Source organism: Panulirus ornatus, chromosome 59 (genome assembly GCF_036320965.1).
Source record: "Panulirus ornatus isolate Po-2019 chromosome 59, ASM3632096v1, whole genome shotgun sequence".
Taxonomy (NCBI): domain Eukaryota; kingdom Metazoa; phylum Arthropoda; class Malacostraca; order Decapoda; family Palinuridae; genus Panulirus; species Panulirus ornatus.
Window position 1 is genome coordinate 14601651 of NC_092282.1, and position 23756 is coordinate 14625406.

Consider the following 23756-nt stretch of genomic DNA (forward strand, 5'->3'; position numbering starts at 1 on the left):
GCCTTTGTAAAATGGCACTATGCAAGCATTCCGCCAATCCTCAGGCACCTCACCGTGAGTCATACATACATCAAATAACCTTACCAACCAGTCAACAATACAGTCACCCCCTTTTTTAATAAATTCCACTGCATTACCATCCAAACCTGCTGCCTTGCCGGCTTTCATCTTCTGCGAAGCTTTTACTACCTCTTCTCTGTTTACCAAATCATTCTCCCTAACCCTCTCACTTTCCACACCACCTCGACCAAAACACCCTATATGTGCCACACAAGCATCAAACACATCCAGCAACCTTCAAAATACTCACTCTATCTCCTTTTCACATCACCACTACTTGTTATCACCTCCCCATTAGCCCCCTTCACTGAAGTTCCCATTTGTTCCCTTGTCTTATGCACTTTATTTAACTCCTTCCAAAACATCTTTTTATTCTCCCTAATATTTAATGATGCTCTCTCACCCCAACTCTCATTTACCCTCTTTTTCACCTCTTGCACCTTTCTCTTGACCTCCTGCCTCTTTCTTTTATACATCTCCCACTCATTTGCATTATTTCCCTGCAAAATCGTCCAAATGCCTCTCTCTTCTCTTTCACTAATAATCTTACTTCTTCATCCCACCACTCACTACCATTTCTAATCTGCCCACCTCCCACGTTTCTCATGCCACAAGCATCTTTTGCGCAAGCTACCACTGCTTCCCTAAATACATCCCATTCCTCCCCCACTCCTCTTACCTCCTTTGTTCTCACCTTTTTCCATTCTGTACTCAGTCTCTCCTGGTACTTCCTCACACAAGTCTCCTTCCCAATCTCACTTACTCTCACCACTCTTTTCACCCCAACATTCTCTCTTCTTTTCTGAAAACCTTTACAAATCTTCACCTTCGCTTCTAGAAGATAATGACCAGAGATCCCTCCAGTTGCACCTCTCAGCACATTAACATCCAAAAGTTTCTCTTTCGAGCCTATCAATTAACACGTAATACAATAACGCTCTCTGGCCATCTCTCCTACTTACATACGTATACTTATGTATATCTCTCTTTTTAAACCAGGTATTCCCAATCACCATTCCTTTTTCAGCACATAAATCTACAAGCTCTTCACCATTTCCATTTACAACACTGAATTCCCAATCACCACTCATTTTTCAGCACATAAATCTACAAGCTCTTCACCATTTCCATTTACAACACTGAACATTCCATGTACACCAATTATTCCCTCAACTGCCACATTACTCACCTTTCCATTCAAATCACCCATCACTAAAACCCGGTCTCGTGCATCAAAACTACTAACACACTCACTCAGCTGCTACCAAAACGCTTGCCTCTCATGATCTTCTCATGCCCAGGTGCATATGCACCAATAATCCTCCATCTCTCTCCATCAACTTTCAGTTTTACCCATATTAATCTAGAGTGTACTTTCTTACACTCTATCACATACTCCCACAACTCCTGTTACAGGAGTAGTGCTACTCCTTCCCTTGCTCTTGTCCTCTCACTAACCCCTGACTTTACTCCCAAGACATTCCCAAATCACTCTTCCCCTTTACCTTTGAGCTTCATTTCACTCAGAGCCAAAACATCCAGGTTCCTTTCCTCAAACATACTACCTATCTCTCCTTTTTTCTCATCTTGGTTACATCCACACACATCTAGACACCCCAATCAGAGCTTTCGAGGAAGATGAGCACTCCCCGCATGACTCCTTCTGTTTCCCCTTTTAGAAAGTTATAATACAAGGAGGGGAGGGTTTCCAGCCCCCCGCCGTCTCCTGCGTCATCAAGGAATGGCCCAATCCACCTACATACACATGTATATACATAAATGCCCATACACATATATATACATACAGATACATTTCAATATATACATAACATACATATTTATTTATTCATTATTTTGCTTTATCGCTGTCTCCCACGTTAGTGAGGCAGCGCAAGGAAACAGACGAAAGAATGGCCCAACCTGCCCACATACACATGTATATACATACACGTCCACACCCGCAAATATACATACCTATACATCTCAATGTACATATATATATACACACACAGACATATACATATATACACATGTACATAATTCATACTGTCTGCCTTTATTTGTTCCCATCGCCACCTCGCCACACATAGAATAGGAACCCCCTCCCCCCACATGTGTGCGAGGTAGCGCTAGGAAAAGACACCAAAGGCCCCATTCGTTCACACTCAGTCTCTAGCTGTCATGTAATAATGCACCGAAACCACAGCTCCCTTTCCACATTCAGGCCCCACACAACTTTCCATGGTTTACCCCAGACAATTCACATGCCCTGGTTCAATCCATTGACAGCACGTCGACCCCGGTACACCACATCGTTCCAATTCACTCTATTCCTTGCACGCCTTTCACCCTCCTGCATGTTCAGGCCCCGATCACTCAAAATCTTTTTCACTCCATCTTTCCACCTCCAATTTGGTCTCCCACTTCTCCTTGTTCCCTCCACCTCTGACACATATATCCTCTTGGTCAATCTTTCCTCACTCATTCTCTCCATGTGGCCAAACCATTTCAAAACACCCTCTTCTCCTCTCTCAACCACACTCTTTTTATTTCCACACTTCTCTCTTACCCTTACATTACTTACTCGATCAAACCACCTCACACCACATATTGTCCTCAAACATCTCATTTCCAGCACATCCACTCTCCTGCGCACAACTCTATCCATAGCCCATGCCTCGCAACCATACAACATTGTTGGAACCATAACATACATACACAGACATATACATATATACACATGTAAATATTCATACTTGCTGCCTTCATCCATTCCCATTGCTACCCTGCCACATGAAATAGCATCCCCCCCCAAGTTAATTGGGATGTAAGTTTGAATTTAGAAAAAATCGAGGAAGCGAAGTGTTTCAGATTCCTGGGAGTGGACTTAGCAGTGGATGGAATCATGGAAGCGGAAGCGAGTCACACGGTGGGGGAGGGGGCGAGGGTTCTGGGAGCGATGAAGAATGTGCAGAAGGGGAGAACGTTATCTAAGAGAGCAAAAAAGGCTATGTTTGAAGAAATAATGGTTCCAGCAATGTTATATGGTTGCGAGGCAGGGGCTATAGAAAGGGTTGTGTAAAGGAGGGTGGATGTGTTGTAAATGAAATGCTTGAGGACAATATGTGGTGTGAGGCAGTTTGATCGAGTAAGTAATGAAAGGGTAAGAGAGATGTGTGGAAATTAAAAGAGTATGGTTGAAAGAGAAGAAGAGGGTGTGTTCAAATGGTTTGGACATATGGAGAGAATGAGTGACGAAAGATTGACAAAGAGGATATGTGTGTCAGAGGTGGAGAGAACAAGAAGCAAGAGACCAAATTGGAGGTGGAAGGATGGAGTGAAAAAGATTTTGAAAGACTGGGGCCTGAACATACAGCAGGGTGAGAGGTGTGCAAGGAATAGAGTGAATTGGAACAATGTGGTATACCGGGGTTGATGTGCTTCAATGGATTGAACCAGGGCATGTGAAGCGTGTGGGGTAAACCATGGAAAGGTCTGTCAGGCCTGGATGTGGATTGGGAGCTGTGGTTTTGGTGCATTACACATGACAGCTAGAGACTGAGTGTGAACGAATGTGTCCTTTTTGTCTGTTTCCCCACCCCACAGGAAATAGCATCACTAACCCCCACTTCAGTGATGTAGCACCAGCAAAAGACAAAAAAGGCCACATACATTCAGTCTTAAGCTGTCATGTGTAATGCACCAAAACCATATAAATATAGACATGCACACATATATATCCATACTTTCTTTCTTTTTTCTTTCGTACTATTCGCCATTTCCCGCATTAGCGAGGTAGCGTTAAGAACAGAGGACTGGGCCTTTGAGGAAATATCCTCACCTGGCCCCCTTCTCTGTTCCTTCTTTTGGAAAATTAAAAAGAAAAAAAAAAAAAAAAATGAGGGGAGGATTTCCAGCCCCCCGCTCCCTTCCCTTTGAGTCGCCTTCTACGACACGCAGGGAATACGTGGGAAGTATTCTTTCTCCCCTATCCCCAGGGATAAAATATCCATATCCATACATATACTTAAAAATTTCATTCACCTGTCAATATGACAGCTGTCACCAAGGAATTCATTCATGGACCTGCCATGTAATGAATTGCTCTCTGCTCTCGATTAAAAAAACACATTCCATTAAAATGTGTATTATTGTCAAATCAGATTGACATGTGTGACAATAGGGAACCTGTCTTTCTTCACCACTTGGCTTCATGTAGCTATGGGTGAGATGAGTATGTCCAATTCGGAGCCTAGTCATGAAGACACTTTCTCTTTGATTGGGTAATTTGAGGATTCCTACTTTTTGATCTTTGGTTGTATACCTTTATAGCTTTTGATTTTGACACATGGAGAGGATGAAAGAATGACTAAGAAGGTATACTTCTCTGAGATGGTAAGAATATGGAAAAGGGAGAAACAAAGGAAGAGGTGAAAGGTTTAAGCGAAAGATAATATGAGGGTTCTGGGCCTGAACATGCAGGTGAGTGTGAGGCATGCAAGTGATAGAGCGAATCGCAGCAATGTGGTGTACAGGGAGAATATGCTGCCAATGGACTGAACCTGGGTATATGAAGCAGGTGGGAGAAACCACAGGTCTGAGGAGCCTGGAAGTGGATAGGAAGCTAAAGTTTTGGTTTACGATACATGACAGCTAGAGAATGGACATGGGCAAATGAGGCTACTTCTTTGTCCTGGCACTACAGTACTAAAGTGGGAAATGGCAAGCACGTAAAAGAAAAAAAAAAGAATATATCAATTCATCTTGTGCAGGTATGTGAAAACTAACTCGTATCTTATACGGTAAAGATAAAATCAAATAAATAAATAATTTTTCCAGCAAGTGTGACCAATGTTGAGGCTGTAAGTATGCATAAAACAGAAGAACCATATTGGGGAAAAGTATAGAAACCAGGAATACAGATCAGAACCAGTATACGGTAAAATAAAGAAACCAGGAATGCCTTTAACTGCTTCCATTTTCATGTGTTGAATTGTGAATTGCCTTGCACTTTTAATACAAATTCATTTTGCATAACTGGATTTCCTAACCCTAACTCCATAGACTACCACTTGGCAGAATGCTTTACTCCTTATAAGAGAATGGTTACCTTGGTGTGTGGGAATATTAAAAAAAAAAAAATTGGGAAAGAGTAATTTCAGAAAAGGACAGTGTGAAGATTAAGAGTATTCAATAAACCATCATCATTGGTTGGAATGGAATGACAGCCAATGGCAAAAACATCAATGAGAGATAATTCCTTTTGCTTTAACTTTGTATTCACTTGAGTGACTCGAGTCATGTGATAAAGTAACTTGTTCTCTTTCCTTTCCATGTTTGTATATGTATTAATTGCACTTAAAATTCAACAGCAAACACTGTCACAATAACTTTATAAACAATAACTTTAAAACAAACGACCTAAATTCTTATGAATTGAACATAAAAACTAACAACCTACATTCTTATAAAGTTATCAATGAACATGCCATTCCCAACTACAAGAAAATTAGTCTAAGGAGCTCATAGATTGATGTTTCTAATAATCTTTACTATGTCAATTACGTCATCTACATAAAGATTAGTTCTATAACTACAAATGATAATGTATCTAATCTACCCTTAGGATAAACTCGCACTAACTAGTATATCACTGACAAAGAATTGTGGTTTGGGTATACATACTGTACAGTAACTTGGCTAACAAAGCAAAGATTACAGCTCCTGATACAGTACCTGTTTGGGTGTTTCTGAACCACCATTTGGGAGAGCCATTCCCCATGGGTCTGTCTGTATAGGAAGAAGAAGAGGGGTTTGTATTCCTAAAAAAAAAAAAAGTCCTAAAACTGCTATAGTATGTCTAAGTCAACTACTACATACCTCTTCAAGAACTCCCATAAATACATGTTCATTATAATTTCAAAATTGAAATATGAACTAATGCTAGCTAATGTAATACATCTGATACAGGATTTGATCAGTATAATGGAGAAGCAATTCTGTTTGTCAGGTAATTCAAGCTATTACTGTAAGTTAGTCAATTTGTTAACTCATACATTAAGTTAATTTCCAATACACTACATCTTGTTCTTACAGTGACTGACATGACATGGGCAAAACATGCCTTCCTGAAGGCCATCTCAGGTGAAAAGAAAAACCTTTTCTCTCTGTGGCAGATTCCTGTAAACATAAGATATTCTCTCTAGGAATACTGGGGTTAGAACCTTCTAAACTGTTAATCTGGTGGGGAACACTTGCTCCCCACACTCACCAACATCCTTCTAACCAGATAGCAGCCTATTTGCTTGTTCTGGGCTTGCCTCCAGCCAATCATGTACAGCTATCTATATGACTCCACTGACCCACTGGCTCTTGGCCATACAAAGCTAACTTTCTGCAGGTTATAGACATCAACCCAAAACTGATCAAAGTTAGTAGAGAATTGTTTTTCAAACAAAGGAATGGGGATGGCAAGGCAGGGCAAAGAGACCCCACCACACACACACAAGAAAAAAAAAGAATAAAGCAAAACGGGGTATGAGAGAAAACACTTCTCAAATTTCAAAACCTACATTTCTCTCCTCACTGATTTGTCCAATGATTACACACCCATATGAAGGAGGGGGTTTGAAAGAAAAACTTTCAGATAAAAAGACTAACTTCAAAGGGGAACAGATATCTTCAATAGCAAATTGGGGACACACTGGAATCTTGTTTCTCCTGAAGGAGGAAATCTGAAGCCACACTGGGAAGATCCACAATGTTTGAGCAAATCTATTAACTAAGGATGGCAGACAATGACTGCTAAAGACCATTTAATTTTTCCTTTTTCTTAATAAAAGGCTTCTAGGCAGGTCAATTTAAAGGAGAACAGCTGCCTAATATCAAGTGCTCTACTGTAGAACCAAGGTTGAGAAAAGAAAATTTCTTCATCCACATAAAAATACTTCTCGACAAATATAGTTCCAGGTTCCAGAGAACACAAATAATGATAAAAACTCTGGATAAGTCTAATTGGGCACAAGGAATGAAGCTCTCTTGACGTCTTTCTAATTAGACAAAAGGGATATTCTCTATTTATCAGTTTTAATCTTAATCAAGAACCTACGGTTTTGGGTAATGTTAGCCTGTAAGAAGGTGTTATCAAAGAAGAATTCTGAGTCTGGACAAAGCATGTAAAAAAAAACTAATGTTCCTACAGCCCAAGGCAATTAGGAAAAGCTTACTTAGATACTTAGGAGGTAACCTATTAGAAAAACTATCAGATGTAACCTGTCTACACTCAAGAAGGCCCCCCATCTGGGTAGAGTGGAGAAGCGACAAATCTCATAAAGACACATGTTAAGTTTATCCCAAACATGGCCCAATACAAAATATCAAAAACCTAGAGATGGGTATTCTTTGGTGGGTATTCTCATATGAGGCAAAAGTATTAATAGCCCTACTGTTGATGGGGAAAGGTCTAAAAGAGAGCTTCAAACAAAAGGCTTCAGATATGTCTACAACAAGAGATCCTTAAATAAAGGCCTGAAAGGCTTCCCAGACTCATGGTACTGTCATGATAAAAAGATATACTACTATGTAAAAGATTATCTGCTCGGCATTCTCCAAACTTCTGCCTGAAGAAAGGTTAAAGAAATTTCACATGTAAATCATAGAAATTAAGACAAAGTCACAACTACCAGTGATGTCCTTGAATATAGCCCTTCTCCATAAACTCCCATTTAGTGGAAGAACTTTGGCCTTGCAAGGGATTCCCTTCACAATTTCATCCTTTAAGGCAGTCTAGTCTCCCACAATATCACAGTTTAATGAGTCAAGGTACAGAACTTGCTAAATATCATGGACTAATGGATCAACCCATCCACCTTGTCTAGAGGAGGTGATCTTTGTTCACAATTTATTACCTTTACTCTGGTTCTATGAGAAAACAAAACTTACATCAACTAGTCACCCCCTTCCCTCCCAAGAATGAGTTCTGGAAACTACTTATCTCCTAAATGTCAACCAAGGTCAGTAGGACAGAACAAAAGAGTGAGTGGAGGACCTGACCAGTTGCTATCAAAGTTCGAACCAATATTGCTACCTTATACTGCAGTGAAACTAAGCTATTCCCTACCTCCAGTGTAAATTACCCTATATGGGGCCTATCCATTAAAAGCATCCCTAAAAAAGGAACAGGAGAAAATAAAGGAGGGGAAGGGAATAAACTTAAAAAGGAGGGAGAAGAGGAGAAAGAGACATGACCAAGTCATGCTTATTGCGTGCAGTTCACTTTGACAATTCGCAATATTTTCACATAAACACCACTTCTTTAATTGCTTCCTTCATCTAATGGTGAACCAAAAGTCCTGCTCTCATCATTACCATTGTCCTACTCTCATTGCCTCTGTTTAAAATTCCGCTAGTTATCCACATATATCAGTAAGAGCATACTGACACACCTGGAAAAAATATGCAAGTCAGTTATATATGTAAACCAGATGGGAACCCAGATAACAATGCTTATCACTGCAATTCACTTTAAATTAGAAGATGTAATTCCTGGAATATGTGATGATATTTTCGGTACAATAAAGTTATCCGTTCACATACTCTAAAGTTCAATGTATATAATATATATTCATAAAACATATGTTTTACTTTTCCAAGAGAAGGAACAGACATGCAGGTCCAATTGGGGATTTTTCCCTCTGAGGCACAGTCACCTATTCTTGACGCTACCTTACTACACGGGAAATGGTGAATATGTATATATAAAAAAAATATGTATCTATATCTACGATACCTGTTTCAACTGGAATTCACTCAAGGGGATAGCCTCGGCAACAAAGTCTCCTTAACAAAAGAACTCCAGTGCCACTTCTTACCCTCAACAGACCACTGGCAGAGGGTAACTCCATCGCAGTGTTTACTTGTATATGCAATAAATACATAAAATATGTAAAATAAAACATTCTCTGTGTAGTATGAAATCATGCCATGAAATCATGAACAGTGTAATTTGATTAGGTTTTTAGGTTTACAAGAATGCAATGAAACTTGGAAAAAACCATAACCATTGTAAACTTATGCGCTAGAGTTGGCATCTGCCAGTGACCTGTTAAGGATGAGGCAATGAAGGCAAAGCAGCAGCTCTGGAATTCACCATTAGACTCTTTTGTTGTATCCAGCCCACTGAGGGAGTTCCCAGAGGGACTGGGCATCAGAGATATAAATATATAGACAAACAGACTCATGCAGATGAAGAATATCTAGCCTGTCAGCACAGGCACCCTCCTGTTTACTCAACACCCTCCCAAACAAATGCAGAAGAAAATATACTACTATTTGGTATCTTTCCTCTATATAGTGTGATACATACATATTTTTTTTATATGATACTTAATTGCTGTTTCCTGTGTCAGCGAGGTAGCGCAAGGAAACAGAGGAAGAACAGCCCAATCATTCATATACACATATATACATAAATGCCCATACACATTTCAATGTATACATACATATAAATACACAGATATACACATATATGAACATGTGAATATTCATACTTGCTGCCTTCATCCGCTCCCATCGCCAACCCGCCACACAGGAAATAGCACCCTCCCCCCAGCAAGGTAGAGCCAAGAAAAGACAAGAAGACACATTTGTTCACACTCAGTCTCTAGCTGTCATGTGTAATGCACCAAAACCACAGCTCCGTTTCCATATCCAGGCCCCACAGACCTTTCCATGGTTTACCCCAGACGCTTCACATGCCCTGGTTCAATCCACTGACAGCACGTTAACCCCAGTATACCACATCATTCCAATTCACTCTATTTCTTGCACTCCTTTCACCCTCCTGCATGTTCAGGCCCCAATCGCTTAAAATCTTTTTCACTCCATCCTTCCACCTCCAATTTGGTCTCCTGCTTCTCCTTCTTTCCTCCACCTCTGACACATATAACCTCTTCATCAATTTTTCATCACTCATTCTCTTCATGTCTCCAAACCATTTTAACACACCTTCTTCTGCCCTCTCAACCACACACTTTTTATTACCACACATCTTTCTGACCCTTATGTTACTTACTCGATCAAGCCACCTCACATCACATATTGCCCTCAAACATTTCATTTCCAACACATCCTCCCTCCTCCACACAACCCTACCTATAGCCCACCCTCCTCCACACAATCCTATCTACAGCCCATACCTCACAACCATAACATTGTTGGTATCACTATTCCTTCAAACATACCTATTTTGCTTTCTGAGATTTCATTCTCGCCTTCCACACATTCTTCAACGCTCCCAGAACCTTCGCCCCCTCTCCCACATTGTGACTCACTTCCGCTTCTATGGTTCCATCCGCTGCTAAATCAACTCCCAGATATCTAAAACACTTCACTTCCTCCAGTTTTTCTCCATTCAAACTTACCTCCAATTCAACTTGTCTCTCAACCCTACTGAACTTAATAATTAACCTTGCTCTTATTCATATCTACTCTCAACTTTCTCCTTTCACACACTTTACCAAACTTAGTCACCAACCTCTGCAGCTTCTCACATGAATCAGCCACCAGCACTGTATCATCAGCAAACAACAACTGACTCACTTCCCAAGCTTTCTCATCCCCAACAGACTGCATACTTACCCTTCTCTCCAAAACTCTTGCATTCACCTCCCTAACAACCCCATCCATAAACAAATCAAACAACCATGGAGACATCATGCACCCCTGCAGCAAACTGACATTCCCTGAGAACCAATCCTTTCCTCTCTTCCTACTCGTACACATGCCTTACATCCTTGGTAAAAACTTATCACTGCTTCTAGCAACTTACCTCCCTTACCATACATTTTCCAAACCTTCCACAAAGCTTCTCAATCATTCCTATCACATTTCTTCTCCAGATCCATAAATGCTACATACAAATCCATTTGTTTTTCCAAGTATTTCTCAAATACATTCTTCAAAGCAAACACCTGATCCACACATCCTCTACCACTTCTGAAACCACACTGCTCTTCACCAATCTGATGCTCTGTATATACTTTTACCCTCTCAATCAATACCCTCCCATATAATTTCCCAGGAATACTAAACAAACTTACACCTCTGCAATTTGAACACTCATCTTTATCCCCCTTGTCTTTGTACAATGGCACTATGAATGCATTCCGCCAATCCTCAGGAACTTCACCATGATCCATGCATATATTGAATATCCTTACAAGCTAAACAACAACAGTCATCCCCTTTTTAATAAATTCCACTGCAATACCATCCAAATCCACTGCCTTGCCAGCTTTCATCTTCCTCAAAGCTTTCACTACCTCTTCTCTGTTTACCACACCATTCACCCTGTCCCTCTCACTTTGCACACCACCCTGACCAAAACACCCCATATCTGCCACTCTGTGATCAAACACATTCAACAAACCTTCAATCCACCTCCTTCTCACTTTATCACTACTTGTTATTTCTTCCCCATTTGCCTCCATCACCAATGTTCCCATTTGTTCTCCTGTCTTATGCACGTTATTTACCTTCTTCCAATACATCTTTTTATTCTCCCTAAACTTTAATCATACTCTCTCACCCCAACTCTCATTTGCCCTCTATTTCACCTCTTGCACCTTTCTCTTGACCTCCAGCTGCTTTCTTTTATACATCTCCCAGTCATTTGCACTACTTCCCTGCAAAAATCATCTAAACACTTCTCTCTTCTCTTTCACTAACAATCTTACTTCTTCCCACCACTCACTACCCATTCTAATCTGCCCATCTCCCACCTTTCTCAAGCCACATGCATCTTTTGTGCAAGCCATCACTGCTTCCCTAAATATATCCTATTCCTCTCCCAACTACCCTTACATCAGTTGCTCTCACCTTTTGCCATTCTACACTCAATCTCCCCTAGTACTTCCTCACGCAAGCCTCCTCTCCAAGTTCACTTACTTTCACCATTCTCTTCTCCCTGACATTTTCTCTTCTTTTCCGAACACCTCTACAAATCTTCACCTTCGCCTCCACAAGATAGTGATCAGACATCCCCCAGTTGCCCCCTCAGCACATTAACATCTAAAAGTCTTTCTTTTACATGCCTATCAATTAATACATAATCCAATAACGCCCTATGACCATCTCTCCTACTTACATACATATACTTATGTATATCTCTCTTTTTATACCAGGTATTCCCAATCACCAGTCCTTATTCAGCACAAAAATCCACAAGCTCTTCACAATTTCAAATTATAACACTGAACACCCCATGCACATCAATTATATCCTCAACTGCCACATTACTCTCCTTCGCATGCAAATCACCCATTATTACAACCCGGTCTCATGCATTAAAGCTGCTAACACACTCACTCAGCTGCTCCCTAAACACTTGCCTCTCATGATCTTTCTTCTCATGACCAGGTGCATAGGCACGCACCAATAATCACCCATCTCTCTCCATCCACTTTCAGTTTTACGCACATCAATCTAGAATTTACTTTCTTACACTCTATCACATGTTTCCACAACTCCTGCATGAGGAGTAGTGCTACTCCTTCCTGTGCTCTTGTCCTATCACCAACCCGTGACTTTACTTCCAAGACATTCCCAAACCACCCTTCCTCTTTACCCATGAGCTTCATTTCACTCAGAGCTTAAACATCCAGGTTTCTTTCCTGCAACATACTACCTATCTCTCCTTCTCATCGTGGTTACATTCACACACATTCATACACCCCAATCTGAGCCTTCAAGAAGGGTGAGCACTCCCCGCTTGACTCCTTTCGTTTCCACTTTTATAAATCTATATACAACGATGGGGGGGTTTCCAGCCCCCAACTCCTGCCCCCTTTAGTCGCTTTCTAAGACACGTGGGGAATATGTGGGAAGTATTCTTTATTGAAAAAAAAAAGGGGGGATTAATGGATCACGGAGGTAATACAGATGTGCTGTGTAAGGTACTGTTTCTAGTCCTTCTAGGAAGTGCTGCCATTGGCTGGGAATAATTTCCACTACATCCAGGAGGGGTCTGTCACAAAACGTGTCAATTCATCGCAATAAATTTTAGAGTAAGGAGGCTTAGCCGAAAAACAATGAATCAAAAGAAATGTGCACATAATATACCTCTGATAATGATAAAAACATCTATGATATTATGACAAGGATAAAGATGATGATTGTGATGCCTACCAGCTCTATTCACCAAGAGAAAGGGATGATTATAATGCATGATAATGAAGAAGTGTTCAGACTCTTGTACAGACTGTGACTTCTCTACTTTGAACTCTCAAGACCTAAAAATCTATTTTTGCAGTGGATCTAGGAAACATTTGAATAGAAGCATTGTGGATGTAAGGCATGTGTACGAGTAGGAAAAGAGGAAAGTGATTGGTTCTCAGTGAATGTTGGTTTGCAGCAATGGTGCATGATGTCTCCATGGTTGTTTAATTTGTTTATGGATGGGGTTGTTAGGGAGGTGAATGCAAGAGTTTTGGAGAGAGGTGCAAGTATGCAGTCTATTGTGGATGAAAGGTCTTGAGAAGTTAGTCAGTTGTTGTTCAGTGATGATACGCTGGTGGCTGATTTGGGTGAGAAACTGCAGAAGCTGGTGACTTGAGTTTGGTAAAGTGTGTGAAAGAGGAAAGCTAAGAGTAAATGTGAATAAGAGCAAGGTTATTAGGGACAGTAGGGTTGAGGGACAAGTCAATTGGGAGGTAAGTTTGAATGGAGAAAAACTGGAGGAAGTGAGTGTTTTAATATCTGGGAGTGGATTTACAGCTGATGGAACCATGGAAGCGGAAGTGAGTCATAGGGTGGGGGAGGGGGTGAAGGTTCTGGGAGTGCTGAAGAATGTGTGGAAGGTGAGAACATTATCTTGGAAAGCAAAAATGGGGATGTTTGATGGAATGGTGGTTCCAACAATGTTATATGGTTGTGAGGCATGGACAATAGATAGGGTTGTGTGGAGGAGGGTGGATGTGTTGGAAATAAGATGTCTGAGGACAATATGTGGTGTGAGGTAGTTTGATCGAGTAAGTAATGAAAGGGTAAGAGATGTGTAGTAGTAAAGAGTGTGGTTGAGAAAGCAGAAGAGGGTGTATTGAAACAGTTTGGTCATATGGAGAGAATGAGTAAGGAGAGATTGACAAAGAGGATATATGTGTCAGAGGTGGAGGGAACGAGGAGAAGTGGGGGACACAAATTGGAGGTGGAAGGACGGAGTGAAAAAATTTTGAGTGATCGGGGCCTGAACATGCAGGAGGGTGAAAGGTGTGCAAGGAATAGAGTGAATTGGAACGTGCAAGGAATAGAGTGAATTGGAACAATGTGGTATACCAAGGTCAACTTGCTGTTAATAGATTCAACCAGGGCATGTGAAGTGTTTGGGGTAAACCTTGGAAAGTTTTGCAGGGCCTAGATGTGGAAAAGGAGCTGTGGTTTCAGTGCACTACACATGGTAGCTAGAGACTGAGTATGAATAAATGTGGACTTAATTGTCTTTTCCTAGTGCTACCTCACGCGCATGAGGGGGGAGAGGGGTACCATTTCATGTGTGGTGGGGTGGCAAAAGGAATGGCTGAGGGCAGCAAATATGAATATGTATATGTGTATACATGTATTTGTTGGTGTATGTATATGTATGTAAACATTTGAAATGTGTAGTTATGTATATGTATAAGAAAGAGGCAAGAGGTCAAGAGAAAGGTGCAAGAGGTGAAAAGGAGGGCAAATGAGAGTTGGGGTGAGAGAGTATCATTAAATTTTAGGGAGAATAAAAAGATGTTTTGGAAGGAGGTAATTAAAGCGCATAAGACAAGAGAACAAATGGGAACATCGGTGAAGGGAGCCAATGGGCAGGTAATGACAAGTAGTGGTGATGTGAGAAGGAGATGGAGAGAGTATTTTGAAGGTTTGTTGAATGTGTTAGATGATAGAGTGGCAGATATAGGGTGTTTTGGTCGAGGTGGCATGCGAAGTGAGAGGGTCAGGGAGAATGATTTGGTATACAGAGAAGAGGTAGTGAAAGCTTTGCGGAAGATGAAAGATGGCAAGGCAGCAGGTTGGGATGGTATTGCAGTGGAATCTGTTAAAAAAAGGGGGTGACTGTGTTGTTGACTGGTTGGTGAAGATATTCAATGTATCTATGGCTCATGGTGAAGTACCTGAGGATTGGTGGAATGCATAGTGCCACTGTACAAAGGCAAAGGGAATAAATGTGAGTGTTCAAATTACTGAGGTATAAGTTTGTTGAGTATTCCTGGAAAATTATATGGGAGGGTATTGAGTGAGAGGGTGAAGGCATGTACAGAACATCAGATTGGGGAAAGGTAGTGTGGTTTCAGAAGTGGTAGAGGATGTGTGGATCAGGTGTTTGCTTTGAAGAATGTATGTGAGAAATACTTAGAAAAACAAATGGATTAGTATGTAGCATTTATGAATCTGGAGAAGGCATATGACAGAGTTGATAGAGCTACTCTGTGGAAGGTATTAAGAGCATATGGTGTGGTAGGCAAGTTGCTGGAAGCAGTGAAGTTTTTATTGGGGATGTAAGGCATGTGTATAAGTAGGAAGAAAGGAAATTGATTGGTACTCAGTGAATGTCGGTTTGCGGCAAGGGTACATGATGTCTCCATGGTTGTTTAATATGTTTATGGATGGGGTTGTTAGGGAGGTGAATGCAAGAGTTTTGGAGAGAGGGGCAAGTATGTGGTCTGTTGTGGATGAGCGGGCTCGGGAAGTGAGCCAGTTGTTGTTTGGTGATGGTACAGTGCTGTTGGCTGATTCGGGTGAGAAACTGCAGAAGCTGGTAACTGAGTTTGGTAAAGTGTGTGAAAGAAGAAAGCTGAGAGTAAATGTGAATAAGAGCAAGGTTATTAGGTACAGTAGGGTTAAGGGACAAGTCAATTGTGAGGTAAGCTTGAATGGAGAAAAACAGGAGGAAGGGAAGTGTTTTAGATATCTGGGAGTGGATTTGGCAGCGGATGAAACCATGGAAGCCGAAATGAGTCACACAAAGGGGTAGGAGACAAAAGTTTTGGGAGCGGTGAAAAATGTGTGGAAAGTGAGAACATTATCTTGGAAAGCAAAAATGGGTATGTTTGAAGGAATAGTGGTACTAACAATGTTATATGGTTGCAAGGCATGGGCTATAGATAGGGTTGTGCAGAGGAGGGTGGATGTGTTGGAAATGAGATTTTTGAGGACATTATGTGGTGTGAGGTGGTCTGATCGAGTAAGTAATGAAAGGGTAAGAGGTATGAGAGATGTGTGGTAATAAAAAGAGTGTGGTTGAGTGAGCAGAAGAGGGTGTATTGAAATGGTTTGGTTACATGGAGAGCATGAGTGAGGAAAGATTGACAAAGAGGATATATGTGTTAAAGGTGGAGGGAACGATGAGAAGCGGGAGACCAAATTGGAGGTGGAAGGATGGGGTGAAAAAGATTTTGGGTGATTGGGGCCTGAACATGCAGGAGGGTGAAAGGCGTGTAAGGAATAGAGTGAATTGGAACGATGTGGTATAATGGGGTCAATGTGCTGTTAATGGATTGGACCAGGGCATGTGAAGCGTCTGGGGTAAACCATGGAAGGTTTTTGGGGCCTGGATGTGGAAAGGGAGCTGTGGTTTTGGTATATTATACATGACAGCTAGAGACTGAGTGTGAACGAATGTGGCTTTTGTTGTCTTTTCCTAGTGCTACCTTGCATGCGTGCGGGGGTGAGGGGGCTGTCATTTCATGTGTGGTAAGGTGGCGATGGGAATGAATAAAGGCAGCAAGTATGAATTATGTACATGTGAATATATGTATATGTCCTTGTATGTATATATATGTATAAGTTGAAATGTATAAGTATGCATATGTGTGTGTGTGCGGACGTGTATGCATATACATGTGCATGAGGGTGGGTTGGACCATTCTTTTGTCTGTTTCCTTGCGCTACCTTGCTAACGCGAGAGACAGCGACAAAGTATAATAAATAAATATAAATAAAGGTACGTATGTGCGGGTGTGTGGGCGTGTATGTATATAAATGCTTATGTGGGTGGGTTGGGCCATTCTTTCATCTGTTTCCTTGCGCTACCTCGCTAACGTGGGAGACAGCGACAAAGTATAACATATAAAAATGAATATGCTTGATTGCTATTTCATCATGCATTTCATTGCTTTGTATTAATGATTATTTGTTATAATAGTAAAGTTGTTAAAACATTTTCTAATCAGTGCTTACAGCAATATAGAGCAATCGATCATGAACAAATGCACAAATAAAAAAGTTAAGACCTAAAATGGCATCAGAAATGGACAAATATTGTAAACATTTACACTATGATGTTAATAATCATCTCAATATAATTGCTTTATAACTGGTATATACAGTATTACCAAGAGATGACATATGAATAAATGCATGTCAGAAAAAAATGTCACAATATGATATCATAAACATGTATGCTATGGCAGTAGTAATTACTTCATTATTATAATTTCAGAATAGTGAATTTGCTGTAGCATTTACAATTTTTTGTACACAATAATAATGAGCAACAATTCAAGAACAGGTAGATGTAACTAAACCAGTGTATGACCAAAAGAAAGCATTACAAACTGACAAGTATTCTAAACAGTAATGCCATGGTAGTACCAATCACCTCTGCAATAGTGAAGCTTTAAAATAATCATTATTTGTTGTATACAGTACTACAGAGCAATCATTTATGAACAAATGCATCTAAAAGAAAGTGTACCACTTCAAACAGTATCACAAATTGTCAAATAATGTACAAGGGGTTCCTGACTTACGAGCGTCTGACCTACAAAAACCCATACTTATGAATGAGCTCAAAAAATAATATCAATTCCTAGTCTGACAGACAATCAATTAGTCATACTTACAAAGCATGGAACTGTATCTTTATTCATTAAGCATTGCCTAATAGAATGTTCATTAACCATATCTACTTTGCAATACATTACATTACATTACAGTACATTACCGCAGTCAGGTATAGGTGTTCACCCTATTCTATCAATTCACTTTTCTTTTACTTTCTAGCATAAGCAGATTGTCCAGGTCCAGGGACCTAACTCATTTGTAACACAGTGACCCCACTGTAAACATTTATGTGATGATAAGAGCAATTACCTCAATATAATTACTTTGTAATAATGAAGCCATTCTAATATCTAATATCTGATGTACATAACATCACATGGAAATGATTCATGGAATAAAGTGTAAGACAAAAAGTGGCATACTAAGTTGATTATCATCAAATATTTACATGCTAGTAGGGTGTAAGGGAGTGAAGGATGATGATTGATGTTTCATCAAATGCCAATCATATGTCCTGCATGTGACACTTAACAAGGTGACTCTCTATTATGCTGTGTACTTTGTTTTTCTATTATTCAGTGCACTCATACAGACAAAGCATAGTATCTTTCAAAAATGAAAAAACAGCTCAACACTTGAGATCAGAAAGCCTGCTTCTATGGAGACAATGAATGGGTTTAGGGTTGAATCTTATCTGTGATACCAACGTACCATTCAGCTGGATATCTCTCAATATCACCATACATACAAGGCATCATAATTTCATCATCTACACTAGGGTACAGTATATGGGTGGATAAATGGACTGAGATATGCTATGTATAAGAGGCAGTAACAGACAAAATTTATAAAAATTCATATACAAAAAAGGCTACAATAATCATATGGCATCCTAAAATACTGACCAAGGCACACATATGTACTGTACACCATATCAAAAACTTAATAATGCATACAAAAATTAAAAAAAAAAAGATACTGATCCATGGGATGGAAAAAGCAAGAGTGTCAGCAGCATATCTTTCTTAACAAAGCATGATCCTTAGGTAAAGTGTGCTTTTCATGGCTTAAAGACAGTAGGTTAGTGAAGTCTTGTTGGAAGGACAGTAATAGGTGGAGTAAGCCAGTGTTACCCACCAGACAGACAGAAGGTTAAAAGGTTATAACCCCAAAATTCCTTGAAATAATATCTCATGCCTACAGGACAAACTGCAGAGGAGTGAAAAAGAGTGAAATTAATCTGAGCTCTGCAGAGTTTTGTAGACCACATTCTAAAAGGCAGAAAGAAAGGTTATGTGAAGAGGAAAAGATGAAACAAGGTAAAGAATTCTACAGCTCTCTGTTCAAGGAAAGAGGGAGGTATCATAACAGTCAACCTTCATGTGGCCGGTCTCCACACAAAATCTATGGGAAGTAGCAGCCAGCTACATACATACATACCAAAATAATACCTGCAGAACAAGGAGAGTGTTGCAACATGGCAGTGGACAGACAAGGATGGTTGCAGAGAGGTGATGATATTCTACATCCATTATTTTTTGGCTGATATCTACATGAGCACCTGAAGTTAAATTCTCTCATTCTACATCCACAGATATTTTTTTCGAAGCAAATCTAAAAATCCCAACTTCAGATATCTAATCTAATCTCTGCAAGAGAGTTATGGAACTTTAGTTCAAAACTGCCTAAATTTGTTTTCTAATCTTTACAAAAATTAGCGAGACGCAGATCAGATTCATTTTTGAAAACGTTAAAATGACAAAGAAAGTGGCTTCAAAAAGCATTCAAGTTAGACAGAAAAGATCAGGAATATCTATTCCATTTAATAAGAGTTAGAACTGATTTAATCACAACAATTAAATATGAAAAATAACTCATCTTTTTTAACAAGGAAAAATTTTGGCTTATTAAGATTCTTTTTAACACTTTGCATGCAATAACACTGTAACTATATAAATATATAAAGATAATAAAACAGTAAGTTATCAGATATCCCATTACCCTCACAAGTCACACAAAGGCCAACCTGTGCCAGCAATGGAGCCATCATAAGAACACACACCAGTAATGGCAGATGATCAGATTTTGTTTTTGACAAAACATTAATATGACTGAGTGACTGGGTTTGAATGGCAGTCAAGTTAGATAAGAAAACTCAGGATAACTTATTACATTAACTGAGGATTATTGGTGATTTACTAACAACGAGTAAATAACTAATCTAACTTTTTTTTTTACTGAGAAATTATTGGCTCATTCAGATCTTTTAAAACAATTTGCTATCATTAACACTGTAAATATAAAAAAAAATGTGGTGATAACAGTACTTTGTGATTTAATAAAGATCACACTTCACTTGGAGTCACAAATGAGATATATGCCAGTAATGGCAACATCAGAAATTGAAAAAGATGATGATTAAAAAGAATGCAAAGAAATACTGGCTCAGTGTAAAAGTAATGGATGGCTGGAACAGTCGAAGAAAGGAGACGCTGAATGTAGGCAACTTAAGAAAAAAAAAATAAAAAATCTTTTTGATGGCATAGAAAGTACTGGAAATGGGGCCCCAAGAGTATATAGGTCTCTTCCCATAATGTAAAAATAAGTAACTACATGACGATCTCAAAAGCTGGTAATCTCCATACCTCCTCTTCTGGCTAGATCATCAGGCATTAACAAGCTAATATATTCTAATGTTACTGCATTAGTAGGAGCACTAGCATCCCAAGAACTGAGTGGTATTAAGTGTACCTCTTTCGTTTCACAGTCAGACTGTGGTGAGATTTACCTTATTTTTTCTTACTCCAATAATCATAATTTGTCTTTTAAAATGCACATCAAATATTTCTTTAATGTCCAATGGTGGAAGAGGAGGAGGAGTGGGTGGGAGGAGGGGGAGATACTTCACTAACTGTATTCACTTTTTCTTCCTTGATTTGTGATTACCATGACTATAAAAAAAGTATAAATAAAATAGGGGCAGGATCTCATTTAATGAACTTGTGTGCAGATGTGTAATTACCTTCTTTTGCAATATGAAGGAGTTCACTTGTGAGGCCCCATTTCCTAAACATCTTTTTTTGTGTAATAAAATCTTTCCAACATATATGTTGTATCTTCTGTATTTACAGATCCCTCTTTTAGAATGTTCTATGTATCAAAAACTGTATCACTATATAGCATATTAATTTCTTAACATCACTTGTACATGTAGATTCTTTCTTACTAAGTGTTATCCCTCAACCTGACATTTGTAATTCAAAGTTCAATATACATATCCTTTCCTAAATCCATTCAGAAACTTGTAAACTGTAATCATATAACTCTTTTCCCTTCTACCTTTCAACATAGGAAATTTCCTGGCTACTAGACTTCCCCTGTAGCTTAGCCCCTTTTTCTCATTCAATCTTTGTTGCCTACCTCAAACTTGCTGATCAATGTCTACCCCCAAGAGAGTTTATCTAAGTCATGATGCATACTCTAGCTGGGGTCTATAATATACTGCAAATATCTTTCCTGTCATCTCTATGTCCATAAAATTGCAAGTAACCTTGATGTTGCTAAATAAGTAACTTACCTCCTTAACAAACCACCTTATGTTCTGAGGTTAGGCTAAACACCCAGTCAGCATCCAGCATTAATGATCTATTTGTACCAGAAAACACCTTTCATATTAATCTTTTGTATGATGATACCATTCAAAATCTTTCAACCAATCACCTAACATGCTGATACTCTATTTCCTATGTGCAGATATTACAAAATTTCCTTGTTTAGTTCTATTCAGTTGGCATGGAAGGTCTTGAAGTATTATACATCAGCTTCACTTTACTGTTTCCTTAAGCCAGGTTTCTGCCACATTTATCAGCATTATAAGTACTGTTATACCTAGAATATCCTCAAAATAATCAATCACTTGATTTACTTTCTCAGTTATTAAGCTTTGTATAATGATGTATAGTATCTTACACTATTTCTCTTCATTATTCTTAGCTTCTCACTGGCAAGTGCTTTTGATTCAGTCTTCCCATTTGTTGCCATCCCCACAATAAGCTTTTCTACAAAATGGTCTTGTCTTGTTACATTACTGTTGCTATCATACCTTGTTCAGCTTGGGTATTGATTTTCTACAAACTGTTTTCTCTTGTTCACATTATCATATCTTTCTCTTTTGTTCTGGTTTATTTGCTGTTTATCATTTTTCCATGAATTTTTGTGGATATTTTCCTCTACAAAGAATGGGAGATGCATTCCTGTTAAACTTGTAAATGAGACTGATAGAATGAACATTGTCATATATGGGGAACAGGACTGCAAGTAATGAGCCTTGTAATATATGAGAAAAGTTGGAATGCATTGCCAACACTTCCTAACATTCCCCTTTCTCATTCAAACCATGGAAAAAATGTATTCAGTAAATCTGTGGAAACTTCACACAATTCAAAAAAACATAAAAGTGTTTATTTTTCATTCTGATCTACCCATATCATCCTAGTTTTCCATTTCCCCATTCAGAGCATGCATCACTTTTGTCATACTCCTTGACTTATTGTGCATGACTAAGCAACAGCATTTCATTTTTCCTTGCATTCTTACTTGTCACCTATATGAATAAATTGAGGAAGGCAGCAAACTCATTCTGTGCTAGTGATCTGACATCTGTCTTGAATGTCAATTTTACCTTTGGCATTAGAATTAAGTCTCTGTCACTGCCATACTTATGATTTAATGGGGCAAATAGTTCCCCATATCATCATCACAATTATCCTTGCAATTGTAGTAAAAACATTCTGTATAACAGAATAATCAACCTATAGGACTCATGGGAAAATACTTGATCAGGCACAAAATTGTGATCCTTTCCAAAATATATATCTATTTATTATCTATTCATTTTGCTTTGTCGCTGTCTCTCGCGTTTGCGAGGTAGCGCAAGGAAACAGACGAAAGAAATGGCCCAACCCACCCCCATACACATGTATATACATACACGTCCACACACGCAAATATACATACCTATACATCTCAATGTACACATATATATACACACAAAGACACATACATATATACCCAGGCACACAATTCACACTGTCTGCCTATTCCCATCGCCACCTCGCCACACATGGAATACCATCCCCCTCCCCCACATGTGTGTGAGTTAGCGCTAGGAAAAGACAACAAAGGCCCCATTCGTTCACACTCAGTCTCTAGCTGTCATGCAATAATGCCCGAAACCACAGCTTCCTTTCCACATCCAGGCAACACACAACTTTCCATGATTTACCCCAGACGCTTCACATGCCCTGATTCAATCCACTGACAGCACGTCAACCCCGGTATACCACATCGATCCAATTCACTCTATTGCTTGCCCGCCTTTCACCCTCCTCCATGTTCAGGCCCCAATCACTCAAAATCTTTTTCACTCCATCTTTCCACCTCCAATCTGGTCTCCCACTTCTCCTCATTCCCTCCACCTCCGACATATAAATCCTCTTGGTCAATCTTTCCTCACTCATTCTCTCCGTGTGCCCAAACCATTTCAAAACATCCTCTTCTGCTCTCTCAACCACGCTCTTTTTATTTCCACACATCTCTCTTACCCTTACATTACTTACTTGATCAAACCACCTCACACCACACATTGTCCTCAAACATCTTATTTCCAGCACATCCACCCTCCTGCGCACAACTCTATCCATAGCCCACGCCTCGCAACCATACAACATTGTTGGAACCACTATTCCTTCAAACATACCCATTTTTGCTTTCGGAGATAATGTTCTCAACTTCCACACATTCTTCAAGGCTCCCAGGATTTTCGCCCCCTCCCCCACCCTATGATTCACTTCCGCTTCCATGGTTCC

The 23756-nt window shown here is 39.5% G+C and overlaps 1 protein-coding gene across 10 annotated transcripts in view; it reads right to left on the bottom strand.

The window, feature by feature from the left end:
• The window catches only part of lqf (epsin homolog lqf), a 437420-nt gene that overhangs the window by 141885 nt on the left and 271779 nt on the right, over nt 1-23756 (bottom strand). For 2 of the 10 annotated variants that reach the window (XM_071696119.1, XM_071696118.1), the window contains one exon: nt 5797-5850. The exons of the other annotated variants lie outside the window; for them this stretch is intronic. In XM_071696119.1, coding sequence (XP_071552220.1) covers nt 5797-5850 — 54 coding nt within the window. The remainder of the gene's footprint in view (nt 1-5796; nt 5851-23756) is intronic. 10 annotated transcript variants of the gene reach the window in all.